Raw genomic sequence first — 18,007 nt, forward strand, 5'->3', positions numbered from 1 at the left:
TCTTTTTAGTGATCAGTGGGGGTCTCAGCACTCGAACCTCTACCTGTTCAAATATCGGACCTGTATTTCAAAGGTTTACAAATATAATAGGTCTCCTTTAAACCGAAATTTGCCATCAGAAAATTACCTGTTGCATATTTGATGCGCAGGATTTGAAGCTGCAGATTTCAATGCAAACTAATTGACTGAGCACAGCATCAAATCTGCAGCTTCAAATCCTGCGCATCAAATCTGCACAGAATACTGTGTGTGTGAATAGACCCTAAAGGTGACACCAGTAAGGTCGGGTTCACACCACGTTTTTGTAATACAGTTCCCGTGTCAGGTTTTTTGATAAAATAAACAGATTTTTTAAAACCTGACTAAACTGTATCAAAACGTGTGTACAAATTTTAATCTGTATACGGTTTGAAAAATTATGTCCGGTTGCTTCTGTTTTTTAAGAAAAAACGTATACGTTTTTTTACTTTTCATTCCATTAGAAATAAAGTTTCACTTGTTAGATTGAAATTCCAAGAAAAAAACTGTGCAAAGTCAAAAAACGTATGGTGCAAACCGGATGGAACCGTACGCACATACAGTTCTGTACGGTTCCCATTGACTCCCATGTAAAAAAAAAAAAAAAAAAATGTATACGTTTCAATAAGGTTTTTCACCCGGACCAAAAACTTACCACTGTTTTTGGTCCGGGTGAAAAACCGTATTGAAACTTATACTTTTTTAAAAAAACATGGTAGTCAATGGGAACCGTACAGAAGCGTATGTGCGTACGGTTCCATCCGGTTTTCACCATACAGTTTTTGACTTTGCACAGTTTTTTTTCTTGGACTTTCAATCAAACAAGTGAAACTTTATTCATAACGGAGTGAAATGTTAAAAACTTATATGTTTTTTCATAAATAACTGATGCAACTGGACATCATTTTTTTTTTAAACCATATACGGGTTAAAATTTGTACACCTGTTTTGATACAGTCAGTCAGGTTTTGAGGAATCCTTTTTTCATCAAAAACCTGATACGGGAACTGTATTGCAAAAACGTGGTGTGAATGCAGCCGTAGGCTACGGTTTTCGGTACGGGAAAAAAACTGACAGAACCGTACAGGATACAAAACAGACACAACCTGATGCATCTTTTGGCATACAGTTTTCAATAGAGAGTCAATCCATACGGTTTTCAATACGGTTCCGTAGGGTTTTCAAATTGAAACCGTATACGGGAACTGTATTGCAAAAACGTGGTGTGCACCCGATAGATACACACAATAGGTTTTGCTCAGAGATCAGCCTCCGCTCCCTTGTACAATGTAACGTTTCCCATTAATCTGATTAGGACTCCATCCATCTCCATCCATTGTCGTCTAAGTCCATGGGCCCTGCCGTAAAGCGTATCACAAAATTCTATTAAAAAACTGCTCATGCTAAATGGCCACCCGAAAAAAAATACATAAAAATTCAATCATAAAATAGAAAAAAATATAATCGGGAAATGAAAATCTCCAGGTGAAGCATTCCTTCTAATGATTTTCTGCACATCCTTTAACCAGGCTCCATTTATTATAAACCAGCTAAAGAATGGCCGCTTGCCTTTTATGTCTTCAGTAACGTAGCATCTGCTCTGCTGTAGTTGACAGTGAATAAAGACCAGAAGCTTCTCCATCAGTTGGGGTTCTCGGAGGACCAGTCACTCACCGTGAAGACGACGGGAAGTGGTACCCCATCCGCCAGCTCCGCCGAAACCTCCGCCTCCAGCAGCAGCGGCGCAGGCTTCAACTCTTCTTATGCAATGGAACAGGTATGTACGGCTGAATCCCTGATCCCAGTAAGAGTCCAGAATCGTCCGGAAGGACCTGTGATGTTGTTTCACTTACTAATGCATACTGGCTGCACTATATTGGGATACGGCCATTATAGAATATAAGATTGTCCTTATTTGAGTCCCTATGAACCAGTGGTCTCAAACAGTGGCCCTCCAGATGTTGCAAACAGCTGGAGGGCCCTTGGTTGGGAAACACTGGCTGAAGAATATCCAGGCATGCTGGGAGTTGTAGTTTTGCAGCATCTGGTGGCACACTGTTTGGAAAACACTGGCCATCGGCTGTCTGGGCATGCTTGGAGTTGTAGTTTTGCAATAGCTGGAGGCACACTGGTTGGAAAACACTGGCCAAAGGCTGTCCGGGTATGCTGGGAGTTGTAGTTTTGCAACAGCTGGAGGCCCACTGGTTGGAAAACACTGGCCAACAGCTGTCCGGGTATGCTGGGAGTTGTGGTTTTGCAACAGCTGGATGTACACTGGTTGGAAAACACTGGCCAACGGCTGTCCGGGTATGCTGGGAGTTGTAGTTTTGCAATATCTGGAGGCACACTGTTTGAAAAACACTGGCCAACGGCTGTCCAGGCATGCTGGTTGTAGTTTTTCAACAGCTGGAGGCACACTGGTTGGAAAACACTGGCCAACGGCTGTCCGGGTATGCTGTGATTTGTAGTTTAGCAACAGCTGCAGGCACACTTGTTGCAAAAAACACTGGCCTAAGGCTGTCCAGGGATGCTGGGTTGTAGTTTTACAACAGCTGGAGGCACACTGGTTGGGAAACACTGGCCTAAGGCTTTCCGGGTATGCTGGGAGTTGTAGTTTAGCAACAGCTGCAGGCACACTTGTTGCAAAAAACACTGGCCTAAGGCTGTCCGGGTATGCTGGGAGTTGTAGTTTTGCCACATCTGGAGGGCCACAGTTTAAGACCACTGCTATGAACCAATATAACCTTTCTCCTTATCAGGAAAAGTCCCTTCCGGGAGTGGTGATGGCGTTAGTGTGCAATGTCTTTGATATGCTCTATCAACTAGCAAACCTAGAGGAGCCCAGGTAAGTTCCTTATACATTGGGGTTCCATATTGGGCTTGTTAATACTGGGTGCTCAGACTAATGTCGTCTCTACAGAATAACCCTGCGAGTACGGAAACTTCTGCTGCTGATCCCTACAGACCCGGCGGTGCAGGAGGCTTTGGATCAGCTCGACTCTCTGGGCAGGAAGGTAAATGACGGTCATATTCACCCATCATATACTCATTGTGATCCCACATAATGATTGTTCTTATTCCTCTTAGAAGACGCTTCTGTCAGAATCGCAGCCCTCAAAATCCCCATCTCTGTCGTCTAAACATCATCACCAGCCCAGCGCCAGCTCCATCCTAGAAAGCCTCTTCAGATCGTCTGCCCCCGGCATGTCCACCTTCCGTGTGCTCTACAATCTAGAGGTATTCACATTACATTACCCAGGATGATACGGGATATAACTCAGGATCAGTACAGGATCAGTAATGTAATGTATGTACACAGTGACCCCACCAGCAGAATAGTGAGTACAGCTCTGGAGTATAATACAGGATATAACTCAGGGTCAGTACAGGATAAGTAATGTAATGTATGTACACAGTGACCTCACCAGCAGAATAGTGAGTACAGCTCTGGAGTATAATACAGGATATAACTCAGGATCAGTACAGGATCAGTAATGTAATGTATATACACAGTGACCTCACCAGCAGAATAGTGAGTACAGATCTGGAGTATAATACAGGATATAACTCAGGATCAGTACAGGATAAGTAATGTAATGTACACAGTGACCTCACCAGCAGAATAGCGAGTACAGCTCTGGAGTATAATACAGGATATAACTCAGGATCAGTACAGGATAAGTAATGTAATGTATGTACACAGTGATCTCACCAGCAGAATAGTGAGTACAGCTCTGGAGTATAATACAGGATATAACTCAGGATCAGTACAGGATGTAATTTTTTATGTATATTTTTGGTGTTCAGAGGTGACGACAAGCTTTAATAATATATTATCTTACAATATTAAGTTTTATCTTTAATTATACATAAACGAGAAAGATTATAGAAGAATATTCCTAGTTAAATATAATGATCCTGCGATGCCTCTCCCTGCTGCGTACACAAGGCGGTGACTTTTCGGATCATACATTTTCCATGGCTCAGCTTGTCACTACTTTTCTTACTCTTACAGGTTCTCAGCTCCAAATTGATGCCAACGGCTGACGATGAGATGGCGAGAAACTGCGCCAAGTCCTTCTGTGAAAACTTCCTGAAAGCTGGCGGCTTAAGGTCAGTGTTACCGGATTATGACATATCGGACATTGAGGCGGCTTTTACAGTATAAATCTAAATAAAATCTCTGTGTTTTATCAGTTTCTCACAGTATTTTTCTTCCTCGCAGTCTGGTAGTAAATGTCATGCAGAGAGATTCAATCCCTTCTGAAGTGGATTATGAGACGCGACAAGGTGTCTACTCCATTTGTCTGCAGCTCGCCAGGTTTGTACATTACCGTTGCTTATGGCAGTGTTTCCAAACCAGTGTGCCTCCAGCTGTTGCAAAACTACAACTCCCAGCATGCCCGGACAGCCTTAGGCTGTCCGGGCATTCTGGGAGTTGTAGTTTTGCAACAGCTGGAGGCACACTGGTAGGAGAACACTGACTTAAGGCTGTCCGGGCTAGGTGGGAGTTGTAGTCTTGCAACAGCTGGTGGCACAACGGTTGGGGAACACTGTCCTAAGGCTGTCCGGGCATGCTGGGAGTTGCAGTTTTGCAACAGCTGGAGGCACACTGGTTGGGGAACACTGACCTTAGGCTGTCCGGGCATGCTGGGAGTTGTAGTTTTGCAACAGCTGGAGGCACACTGGTTTGTAAACACTGGTTTATGGACTGGTAACCAATGATCTAGACTCCTCCTGTTTTGTGATGTGAATGGTTTCTCACTCAGGTTTTTGCTGGTTGGACAGACGATGCCAGCCACCTTAGATGAAGACCTGGCAAAGGACGGTGTAGAGGGGCTGTCATCAAGGCCCTTCCGGAACGCAAGCAGACAGTCTAGTCGACAGATGTCCCTTTGCGGAACACCAGAAAAATCCTCCTATCGGCAGCTGTCTGTGTCCGACCGATCATCCATCAGAGTGGAGGAGATCATTCCTGCTGCTCGAGTTGCTATTCAGGTGACTTGATTTTTGGGATGTGTCACGGGGGCAGATTTGTGTCATTCCTTACTAAGTATATGTTTTCTTCTCCTTTATATCTTCAGACCATGGAGGTCAATGATTTCACGCTCACTGTGGCTTGTTTCATGCGGCTGTCTTGGGCTGCAGCTGCCGGGAGATTGGACCTTGTCGGCAGCAACCAACCTATCAAAGAAAGTAACAATACTCTGTTTCCTGCCGGGCTACGGGGCCGACTGAGCAGCTCAGGTGGGAGGATGTTCATATATAATCTGTATTCTTCTCCACAGCTGCACTCACTATTCTGCTGGTGAGGTCACTATGTACATACATTACATTACTTATCCTGTACTGATCCTGAGTTATATCCTGTATTATACTCCAGAGCTGTACTCACTATTCTGCTGGTGTGGTCACTGTGTACATACATTACATTACTTATCCTGTACTGATCCTGAGTTATATCCTGTATTATACCCCAGAGCTGCACTCACTATTCTGCTGGTGAGGTCACTGTGTACATACATTTCATTACTTATCTTGTACTCATCCTGAGTTATATCCTGTATTATACTCCAGAGCTGTACTCACTATTCTGCTGGTGAGGTCACTGTGTACATACATTACATTACTTATCCTGTACTGATCCTGAGTTATATCCTGTATTATACTCCAGAGCTGCACTCACTATTCTGCTGGTGAGGTCCCTGTGTACATACATTACATTACTTATCCTGTACTGATCCTGAGTTATATCCTGTATTATACTCCAGAGCTGTACTCACTATTCTGCTGGTGAGGTCCCTGTGTACATACATTACATTACTTATCCTGTACTGATCCTGAGTTATATCCTGTATTATACTCCAGAGCTGTACTCACTATTCTGCTGGTGAGGTCACTGTGTACATACATTACATTACTTATCCTGCACTGATCCTGAGTTATATCCTGTATTATACCCCAGAGCTGTACTCACTATTCTGCTGGTGAGGTCACTGTGTACATACATTACATTACTTATCCTGTACTGATCCTTAGTTATATCCTGTATTATACTCCAGAGCTGCACTCACTATTCTGCTGTTGAGGTCACTGTGTACATACATTACATTACTTATCCTGTACTGATCCTGAGTTATATCCTGTATTATACTCCAGAGCTGCACTCACTATTCTGCTGGTGAGGTCACTGTGTATATACATTACATTACTTATCCTGTACTGATCCTGAGTTATATCCCGTATTATACTCCAGAGCTGCACTCCCTATTCTGCTGGTGAGGTCACTGTGTACATACATTACATTACTTATCCTGTACTGATCCTGAGTTATATCCTGTATTATACTCCAGAGCAGTACTCACTATTCTGCTGGTGAGGTCACTGTGTACATACATTACATTACTTATCCTATACTGATCCTGAGTTATTTCCTGTATTATACTCCAGAGCTGTACTCTCTATTCTGCTGGTGAGATCACTGTATACATACATTACTTATCCTGTACTGATCCTGAGTTATATCCTGTATTATACTCCAGAGCAGTACTCACTATTCTGCTGGTGAGGTCACTGTGTACATACATTACATTACTTATCCTGTACTGATCCTGATTTATATCCTGTATTATACTCCAGAGCTGTACTCACTATTCTGCTGGTGAGATCACTGTGTACATACATTACATTACTTATCCTGTACTGATCCTGATTTATATCCTGTATTATACTCCAGAGCTGCACTCACTATTCTGATGGTGGGGTCACTGTGTACATACATTACATTACTTATCCTGTACTGATCCTGAGTTATATCCTGTATTATACTCCAGAGCTGCACTCACTATTCTGCTGGTGAGGTCATTGTGTACATACATTACATTACTTATCCTGTACTGATCCTGAGTTATATCCTGTGTTACATATGTATATGGATATAGAGGTTGTATGGATGTAAATACTATGGTTCTGTTTGCAGGAAGTAACTGCAGCTCCGGAAGTGAAGGAGAAGCCACATCCCTACACGCCTGGATCTGTGTCCGCCAGCAGTCCGTGTCCACCAAAGATGCCATTATTGCTGGAGAGGCCTTGTCTCTGCTGGTCACGTGTCTTCAGCTCCGCAGCCAGCAGTTGGGTATGCTGTCATTGCCTTTATACCAGTGGTGTCCAAACTGTGGCCCTCCAGCTGTTACAAAACTACATCTCCCAGCATGCACGGACAGCCAACGGCCACGTCTAAAGTGAAAGCTTCCCAGCAGCTCAGTCGCGATGATCGGGACCATCGCGGTAAAATTGTGATGTCCGGATCAGCTAGGACATAACAGAAGGGTGTCTTACCTGCCTCCTGCGCGTCCGATCGGCGATTGACTGCTCCTAGCCTGAAATCCAGGCTTGAGCAATCAACCTCCAATAACACTGATCAATGCATTGCAATGCAATGTCAGTGATCAGTGTTTTGATTTAATGTTATAGTCCACTATGGGAGCTATAACATTGCAAAAAAAAAAGTGGGGAAAAAAAAGTTGAGTCAATAAAGATCATTGTATAAATAAAAATAAACATATATGGTATTGCTGCATGCGTAAATGTCTGAACTATAAAAATATATCGTTAATTAAACCGCATGGTCAATGGCGTACGTGCAAAAAAATATCCAAAGTCCAAAATACCGTATTTTTTATCACTTTTTATACCATCAAAAAAATGAATAAAAAGCAATCAAAAATGGTACTGATAAGAACCTCAGATCACGGCGCAAAAAATGAGCCCTCATACCGCCCCATATGCCGAAAAGTTAAAAAGTTACAGGGGTCAGAAGAGGACAATTTTAAAATTATAAATTTTCCTGCATGTTATGATTGTTTCCTGTATGTTAGTTATGATTTTTTGAAAGAGTTATGATTTTTAAAAGGTGATGAGGAAAAAACGAAAGAGGAAAAACGCTGAGTCCTTAAGGGGTTAAAACTGCACAGTGTCGGCTGAAGCAGATGTCCATGTTTGTTGTTTATTCTTAATTTTGTATTTGTTGCAGGATCCTTCTACAATCTGCCTTCAGTCACCGACTTCACGATCGATATTCTCCTGGGATCTCCCAGCGCAGAGGTAAATGACATTGACCATTGTTCCCACATTACTTCTCCTTTAACCCTTTAACAATGCTGCTGCTAATCTGCTGTTATTGGATTGTCGATATAATGCACCGCTATACTTTGTATTGCAATATCTTATTCCTATATGCATTTCAATAATTTTTATTGAATTTTTCAAACAATCCTATATATTTGTGTCATTACTATTAGCGAAAATCATACAACCGTACAGAAAACAAAAGGAATAAACATAACATTAATGTATTTTAAAATACATATCGGGATATGGGATCCATGAAGAATTTGAGTAGAAGTTTCATATGTAAAGGCGGTCAAATATAGTAGCGGTGCAGTTGTCTTTGGATATCCACTTTTCAGTTTTGTATTTATCCAATATATCAGTTTTAGTAATTAACGTGCATGTTAGTAGGCCGTTCTTAACTCCGTGTGCTTTATGGGTACGTTTGTGTCCAGTCGTCGCTCCCACTCCTCCATGAACTCCATAAGTTAGTGTGTATGGCGTGTACATATATACTACTTTGATATAAGGTAGAAGTTTACGTATTGGGAAGTAGTCCCTGTGTGTGGGCAACCAAGGGAATAATATGACTGAGAGAGATGGAAATAGGCTGATACCCTGATTCTTGCAGCATTAAAAGGGGTTATCCAGGAAAAAACTTTTTATATATCAACTTGCTCCAGAAAGTTAAACAGATTTGTAAATTACTTTTATTAAAAAGTTTTAATCCTTTCAGTACTTATGAGCTGCTGAAGTTGAGCTGTTCTTTTCTGTCTAAGTGCTCTCTGATGACACCTGTCTCGGGAAACGCCCAGTTTAGAAGCAAATCCCCATAGCAAACCTCTTCTACCCTGTGTAGTTCCCAAGACAAGCAGAGATGTCAGCAGAGAGCTCTGTTGCCAGACAGAAAAGAATAACTCAACTTCAGCAGCTGATAATTATTGGAAGGATTAAGATTTTTTTTAATAGAAGTCATTTACAAATCTGTTTAACTTTCTGGAGCCAGTTGATATAAAATAAAAACGTTATATCCTGGAATACCCCTTTAAGCTGCACCTATTTCTAACTTATTCCTATATGATGGCATACACACATTATAGGGGGGGCCTAACCCTTGGCTGCTATATAAACTCATCGGCCACCCGCGATTGTGTCTCGGGGTGCTGATGTGGTTACATGCAGTGGTCCCTCAACATACGATGGTAATTCGTTCCAAATGAACCATAGTTTGTTGAAACCATCGTATGTTGATGGATCCGTGCAATGAAAAGTATAGGAAGTTATACTCGGCTGTCCCCGCCGCTCCGGACCGTCACCGCTGCCCTGGATGTCGCCCTCCATCGCTGTCGCCGCGTCCCCGGGGTGACCCCACCGCTCCGGACCGTCTCTGCTGGCCGGGATTGTCACTCTTCATTGCCGTCATGACGTCGCTGCGCACGCCACTTCTTTTGGATGATGGGACGGCGTGCGCGGCGACGTGACGCTGATGCAGTGGAGTCCAAAGAGGACGGTCCGTAACGTCAAGGACAGGTGAGTGACCATCACTGGACCACACGGCGCACCTTAAACGGCTATCCGGTGGCAGCTGAAGCAGTCTGCGCTGCCGGATAGCCGTTTATGCGATGGCCCCGACATACAAAAGCATCGTATGTTGATGTTGCCTTCACCATGCGATGGCCTCTGATATGCTGAAATGATCGTATGTCGGGGCCATCGTAGGTTGGGGGGGGGGGGGGGGGTCACTGTATTAAGCTCCCTTTCTCTAACCACTTACTGAGGTCGCCATTGGTTGCAGTATCTGAGAGCAATCTGTCATCCACACTAAACTATTGATATAGGCCTCTAGTGCGGGTGCTACTGATGAAAGGGATACTGACCGATCCCCAATCCGTGCCCCCGCTTTGGCCATTTTTTTTTTTTTTTTTTATATATGTTAATGAGGAGCTTGGTGCACATAGGGCGTTCACAACCCCCCATACACAGTAACGTTCATCTTTAATCCTCATAGAAAGTGCTTCCTTTCCTATGCTGCAGAATGGAGCTCTACTCTGCAGCAACACCCATGTCCTCCACGTGCACAGCCGGAATGAGGTTAAAGGGGTGTAGGAAAGAGGTGAAGCTGCAGAGTGACGCTCAATTCTGCAGCATAGGAGGCTTAGGGCATGGGAGGAAGCACTTCCTATGAAGATTAAAGATGGATGTTACTGTGCACGGAGAGCTTGGGAATGCTCCCTATGCACCAGGTTCCTCATTAGCTTATCAAGAAAAAGAAGAATGTTGCCGGAACGGAGGCGCACGTTGGAGATTGGTAAGTGTCACTATCATCTGTATCATCCGCACCACGAGCCTATACCAATAGGTTAGTACGGGTGATGCTGATGTCAGTGCCGTCTGCTCTGGATCTCATACCTCATGTCAGTGTTTTCCAAACAGTGTGTCTCCAGCTGTTGGAAAACTACAATTCCCAGCATGCCCGGACAGCCAAAGGCTGTCCGGGCATGCTGGGAGTTGTAGTTTTGCAACATCGGGAGGCACCCTGGTTGGGAAACATTGGCTTTTGACTGTCCGGGCATGCTGGGAGTTGTAGTTTTGTAACAGCGGGAAGCACACTGGTTGGGAAACATTGGCTTTTGACTGTCCGGGCATGCTGGGAGTTGTAGTTTTGCAACAGCGAGAAGCACCCTGGTTGGGAAACATTGGCTTTTGACTGTCCGGGCATGCTGGGAGTTGTAGTTTTGCAACAGCAGGAGGCACCCTGGTTGGGAAACATTAGCCATTGACTGCAGGACATGCTGGGAGTTTGTTTTGCAACAGGGAGAGGAACCCTGGTTGGGAAACATTGGCTTTTCATTGTCAGCGCATGCTGGGAGTTGTAGTTTTGCAACAGCGGGAAGCACTTTGGTTGGGAAACATTGGCTTTTGACTGTCCGGGCATGCTGGGAGTTGTAGTTTTGCAACAGCGAGAGGAACCCTGTTTGGGAAACATTCACCTTTGACTGTCCGGGCATGCTAAAAGTTGTAATTTTGCAACAGCTGGAGGCACACAGTTTGGAAACCACTGCTTTTGTAAATAATCTGTAATTAATTGCATCTCCGCAGATCAGACGTGTTGCCTGTGACCAGCTGTACACCCTGAGTCAGACGGACACCTCCGCATACCCTGAGGTCCAGAAACCCAACCTGTTCCTGTTGAACGTCATCCTGTCTGCACAGCTGCCGCTCTGGTCACCAACTAGCATCATGAGAGGCATCAATCAGAGGTTGGCTATACGGACATTATAGAATTATGTTCCTATTATATGCTTTGCCGCTTTATTGTGGTCACATGTACTACCCGTTTTTGTTGCTTATGGCTTTCTTGGCTTTTTTTCTGCGTTTCAGGTTGTTGGCCCAGTGCACGGAGTATTTCGATCTAAGGTGTCAGCTCCTCGATGACCTGACAAGTAGGTTACATTGATTTGACATCTTATATTCATTCTTGGATTAAAGTTATATTACGTTTACTGAATTATTGATTCATGGTGGAGAAAATGTAGGAGCAGAATTAGTCTTTCGTGTCATTGGAGGAACCTCAAGCATAGGTATATATTTCCTGCCCGATACGGGTTAGACAGTAACACACTTGGGCTATGTTCACATGATCGAATTTAAGCGCAGAATTTCGCGGAAAAATTCTGCCTAAATTTACACCACATAGGGTAAGATTTATCTAAACCTGTACAGAGGAAAAGTTTCTTTACAGAGGAAATAGTTGCCCATAGCAACCAATCAGATCATTTCTTTCATTTTGCAGATAACTTGTGAAAAATATAAGAAGGGATCTGATTGGTTGCTGTGGGCAAGTAGGCAACTTTTCCTCCGGACAGGTTTTTGATAAATCTCCCCCATAATTTTCAATGGGATTCCGCTGTCCCATTTACACTTCGAAATTTCTTCCGCCGAAATTCTGCATTCCACCAAAAAATATAAGACACGTCTTTAATTTTGCTTAATTCCACGGCAGAATCCCATTGAAGTTAATGAGGCTTTGAATTTCGGGGTGATTCTGTGTTTCTCGGTCGCCTTATTGGAGGACACAGAGACCATGGGTATTATGCTTCTGCCATTAGGAGGCTGACACGAGGCGGCAAAAAAAGAAGTCGCTCACAGAAATTCCTTCCAAATTCCGCAGAGCAGAATTCTGTGTGATTATTCCGCTCAGAAATTCCGCTGCAGCAGAGTCCAATTTATATCAGCGCACATGGCTGAAATACCGATTCCGGCGTCATGCAGAGTCCACTCAGAAATGCATTGCCATCTACGAGACTGCGCAATTCCGAGGGGTGCTAGCACCCACCAGAACTTTCAAATGTGCATAATGTCCGCCTGTATTTTCCAGGCGGACATTACGCCCGGAAATAACTGTGTGATAAGGCCTTAGAGGTGAGGATCTTCAGGAGATACAAGGCTCCCACACTTAAACCCCTAGACATGGGGGGTTTGATATGGGATAAGATGTCTGATTGCAGGGGTCCCTGCAATCTCCCTGCAGCACCCGGCATTTGTTTAGAGCGTTGATTGCAGCACCTGAGGCTCGTTACGTCACGCGCACGCCCTGCTCATGGGGTCACGGCCACGCCCTCTCAATGCAAGTCTATGGGAGGGGGCGTGACGGATGTCACGCCCCCTCCCATAGGCTTGCATTGAGGGGGCGTGGCCGTGACGTCAGGAGCGGGCATGCCTGTGACGTCACAAGCCTCCGCCCCGCATCGACAGTCATCTGGCACTGAGCAAAGTTTGCTCCGTGCATCGGATGTCTGCAGTGCCGCAGCTGAGACGGCGGCAGTCCCCAGTGGCCGGACGCCCGTGATCAGACATCTTACCTTCTATCCTTTGTATAGGGGATAAGATGTCTAGGGGCAGAGTACCCCTTTAAGTTTTGGACTAGTATTTAGTAAATGTATGGGGGACATAATAAACTATTAATTTATGGATTCTATCCGAATGCCCAATCCTGAGCGTGTTATTTATTTCTCTCAGCCTCTGAGATGGAGCAGCTAAGCATCAGTCCTGCCACCATGTTGGAAGACGAGATCATGTGGTTGGATAACTTTGAGCCAAACCGGATGGCAGAGTGTGAGACCAGCGAGGTGGACAACGTGTGGCTGGCCGGTCACCTCAGGCTCATCAAGACGCTGCTCTCACTGTGTGGGGGCGAAAAGGAAATCCTTGGTGAGTGCGTAAATAAAGTTACCGTCATCACAAAGAATTGTCATATATGCCGCAGCTTTTGAATCATGGATGTTTCTGTGTTTGTTATACAGGTCCTAACCTTATTAAACAGCTGCTGGATGATTTCCTGTTCCGTGCCTCAAGAATCATATTAAATAGCAACTCTCCAGCGGGAAGTGGAGCATTGAGCCAGCAAGACTTCCACCCCAAGTGAGATTTCCTCTGTATAATACTGCTCCTATATACAAGAATATAACTACTATAATACTGCTCCTATGTACAAGAATATAACTACTATAATACTGCTCCTATGTACAAGAATATAACTACTATAATACTGCTCCTATATACAAGAATATAACTACTATAATACTGCTCCTATGTACAAGAATATAACTACTATAATACTGCTCCTATATACAAGAATATAACTACTATAATACTGCTCCTATATATAAGAATATAACTACTATAATACTGCTCCTATATACAAGAATATAACTACTATAATACTGCTCCTATATACAAGAATATAACTACTATAATACTGCTCCTATATACAAGAATATAACTACTATAATACTACTACTATATACAAGAATATATCTACTATAATACTGCCCCTATATACAAGAATATAACTACTATAATACTGCACCTATATACAAGAATATAACTACTATAATACTGCTCATATATACAAGAATATAACTACTATAATACTGCTCCTATATACAAGAATATAACTACTATAATACTGCCTCCTATATACAGGAATATAACTACTATAATACTGCCTCCTATATACAAGAATATAACTACTATAATACTGCTCCTATATACAAGAATATAACTACTATAATACTGCCCACTATATACAAGAATATAACTACTATAATACTGCTCCTATATAAAAGAATATAACTACTATAATACTGCTCCTGTATACAAGAATATAACTACTATAATACTGCTCCTGTATACAAGAATATAACTACTATAATACTGCTCCTATATACAAGAATATAACTACTATAATACTGCCTCCTATATACAAGAATATAACTACTATAATTCTGCCTCCTATATACAAGAATATAACTACTATAATACTGCTCCTATATACAAGAATATAACTACTATAATACTGCCCCTATATACAAGAATATAACTACTATAATACTACTCCTATATACAAGAATATAACTACTATAATACTGATCCTATATACAAGAATATAACTACTATAATACTGCCCCTATATACAAGAATATAACTACTATAATACTGATCCTATATACAAGAATATAACTACTATAATACTGCTCCTATATACAAGAATATAACTACTATAATTCTGCCTCCTATATACAAGAATATAACTACTATAATACTGCTCCTATATACAAGAATATAACTACTATAATACTGCTCCTATATACAAGAATAAAACTACTATAATACTGCCTCCTATATAAAAGAATATAACTACTATAATACTGCTCCTATATACAAGAATATAAAGACTATAATATTGCTCCTATATACAAGAATATAACTACTATAATACTGCTCCTATATACAAGAATATAACTACTATAATACTGCTCCTATATACAAGAATATATCTACTATAATACTGCTCCTGTATACAAGAATATAACTACTATAATACTGCTCCTATATACAAGAATATAACTACTATAATACTGCTCCTATATACAAGAATATAACTACTATAATACTGCTCCTATATACAAGAATATAACTACTATAATACTGCTCCTATATACAAGAATATAACTACTATAATACTGCCTCCTATATACAAGAATATAACTACTATAATACTGCCTCCTATATACAAGAATATAACTACTATAATTCTGCCTCCTATATACAAGAATATAACTACTATAATACTGCTCCTATATACAAGAATATAACTACTATAATACTGCCCCTATATACAAGAATATAACTACTATAATACTACTCCTATATACAAGAATATAACTACTATAATACTGATCCTATATACAAGAATATAACTACTATAATACTGCCCCTATATACAAGAATATAACTACTATAATACTGATCCTATATACAATAATATAACTACTATAATACTGCTCCTATATACAAGAATATAACTACTATAATACTGCTCCTATATACAAGAATATAACTACTATAATACTGCTCCTATATACAAGAATATAACTACTATAATACTGCTCCTATATACAAGAATAAAACTACTATAATACTGCCTCCTATATAAAAGAATATAACTACTATAATACTGCCTCCTATATAAAAGAATATAACTACTATAATACTGCTCCTATATACAAGAATATAGACTATAATATTGCTCCTATATACAAGAATATAAATACTATAATACTGCTCCTATCTACAAGAATATAACTACTATAATACTGCCTCCTATATACAAGAATATAACTACTATAATACTGCTCCTATATACAAGAATATAACTACTATAATACTGTCTCCTATATACAAGAATATAACTACTATAATACTGCTCCTATATACAAGAATATAACTACTATAATACTGCTCCTATATACAAGAATATAACTACTATAATACTACTCCTATATACAAGAATATAACTACTATAATACTGCTCCTATATACAAGAATATAACTACTATAATACTGCTCCTATATACAAGAATATAACTACTATAATACTGCCTCCTATATACAGGAATATAACTACTATAATACTGCCTCCTATATACAAGAATATAACTACTATAATACTGCTCCTATATACAAGAATATAACTACTATAATACTGCTCCTATATACAAGAATATAACTACTATAATACTGCCCACTATATACAAGAATATAACTACTATAATACTGCTCCTATATACAAGAATATAACTACTATAATACTGCTCCTATATACAAGAATATAACTACTATAATACTGCTCCTATATACAAGAATATATCTACTATAATACTGCTCCTGTATACAAGAATATAACTACTATAATACTGCTCCTGTATACAAGAATATAACTACTATAATACTGCTCCTATATACAAGAATATAACTACTATAATACTGCTCCTATATACAAGAATATAACTACTATAATACTGCTCCTATATACAAGAATATAACTACTATAATACTGCCTCCTATATACAAGAATATAACTACTATAATACTGCCTCCTATATACAAGAATATAACTACTATAATTCTGCCTCCTATATACAAGAATATAACTACTATAATACTGCTCCTATATACAAGAATATAACTACTATAATACTGCCCCTATATACAAGAATATAACTACTATAATACTACTCCTATATACAAGAATATAACTACTATAATACTGATCCTATATACAAGAATATAACTACTATAATACTGCCCCTATATACAAGAATATAACTACTATAATACTGATCCTATATACAAGAATATAACTACTATAATACTGCCCCTATATACAAGAATATAACTACTATAATACTGCTCCTATATACAAGAATATAACTACTATAATACTGCTCCTATATACAAGAATATAACTACTATAATACTGCTCCTATATACAAGAATATAACTACTATAATACTGCTCCTATATACAAGAATAAAACTACTATAATACTGCCTCCTATATAAAAGAATATAACTACTATAATACTGCTCCTATATACAAGAATATAACAACTATAATATTGCTCCTATATACAAGAATAAAACTACTATAATACTGCCTCCTATATAAAAGAATATAACTACTATAATACTGCTCCTATATACAAGAATATAACTACTATAATACTGCTCCTATATACAAGAATATAACTACTATAATACTGCTCCTATCTACAAGAATATAACTACTATAATACTGCCTCCTATATACAAGAATATAACTACTATAATACTGCTCCTATATACAAGAATATAACTACTATAATACTGTCTCCTATATACAAGAATATAACTACTATAATACTGCTCCTATATACAAGAATATAACTACTATAATACTACTACTATATACAAGAATATATCTACTATAATACTGCCCCTATATACAAGAATATAACTACTATAATACTGCACCTATATACAAGAATATAACTACTATAATACTGCTCCTATATACAAGAATATAACTACTATAATACTGCCTCCTATATACAGGAATATAACTACTATAATACTGCCTCCTATATACAAGAATATAACTACTATAATACTGCTCCTATATACAAGAATATAACTACTATAATACTGCCCACTATATACAAGAATATAACTACTATAATACTGCTCCTATATACAAGAATATAACTACTATAATACTGCTCCTGTATACAAGAATATAACTACTATAATACTGCTCCTGTATACAAGAATATAACTACTATAATACTGCTCCTATATACAAGAATATAACTACTATAATACTGCCTCCTATATACAAGAATATAACTACTATAATTCTGCCTCCTATATACAAGAATATAACTACTATAATACTGCTCCTATATACAAGAATATAACTACTATAATACTGCCCCTATATACAAGAATATAACTACTATAATACTACTCCTATATACAAGAATATAACTACTATAATA

At 39.8% G+C, this 18,007-nt stretch overlaps 1 protein-coding gene across 4 annotated transcripts in view; it reads left to right on the top strand.

Moving 5' to 3' along the window:
- The window catches only part of USP24 (ubiquitin specific peptidase 24), a 123,411-nt gene that overhangs the window by 67,097 nt on the left and 38,307 nt on the right, over nucleotides 1–18,007 (top strand). For 3 of the 4 annotated variants that reach the window (XM_056533012.1, XM_056533008.1, XM_056533011.1), the window contains exons 27-40: nucleotides 1,628–1,795; nucleotides 2,778–2,863; nucleotides 2,939–3,032; nucleotides 3,106–3,255; nucleotides 4,034–4,131; nucleotides 4,244–4,339; nucleotides 4,788–5,016; nucleotides 5,103–5,265; nucleotides 6,998–7,153; nucleotides 8,051–8,121; nucleotides 11,227–11,387; nucleotides 11,509–11,570; nucleotides 13,147–13,338; nucleotides 13,431–13,548. In XM_056533012.1, coding sequence (XP_056388987.1) covers nucleotides 1,628–1,795; nucleotides 2,778–2,863; nucleotides 2,939–3,032; nucleotides 3,106–3,255; nucleotides 4,034–4,131; nucleotides 4,244–4,339; nucleotides 4,788–5,016; nucleotides 5,103–5,265; nucleotides 6,998–7,153; nucleotides 8,051–8,121; nucleotides 11,227–11,387; nucleotides 11,509–11,570; nucleotides 13,147–13,338; nucleotides 13,431–13,548 — 1,844 coding nt within the window. The remainder of the gene's footprint in view (nucleotides 1–1,627; nucleotides 1,796–2,777; nucleotides 2,864–2,938; nucleotides 3,033–3,105; nucleotides 3,256–4,033; nucleotides 4,132–4,243; nucleotides 4,340–4,787; nucleotides 5,017–5,102; nucleotides 5,266–6,997; nucleotides 7,154–8,050; nucleotides 8,122–11,226; nucleotides 11,388–11,508; nucleotides 11,571–13,146; nucleotides 13,339–13,430; nucleotides 13,549–18,007) is intronic. The other variant, XM_056533009.1, reaches the window with a different exon arrangement.

The sequence above is a fragment of the Hyla sarda genome, chromosome 7 (assembly GCF_029499605.1).
Source record: "Hyla sarda isolate aHylSar1 chromosome 7, aHylSar1.hap1, whole genome shotgun sequence".
Taxonomy (NCBI): domain Eukaryota; kingdom Metazoa; phylum Chordata; class Amphibia; order Anura; family Hylidae; genus Hyla; species Hyla sarda.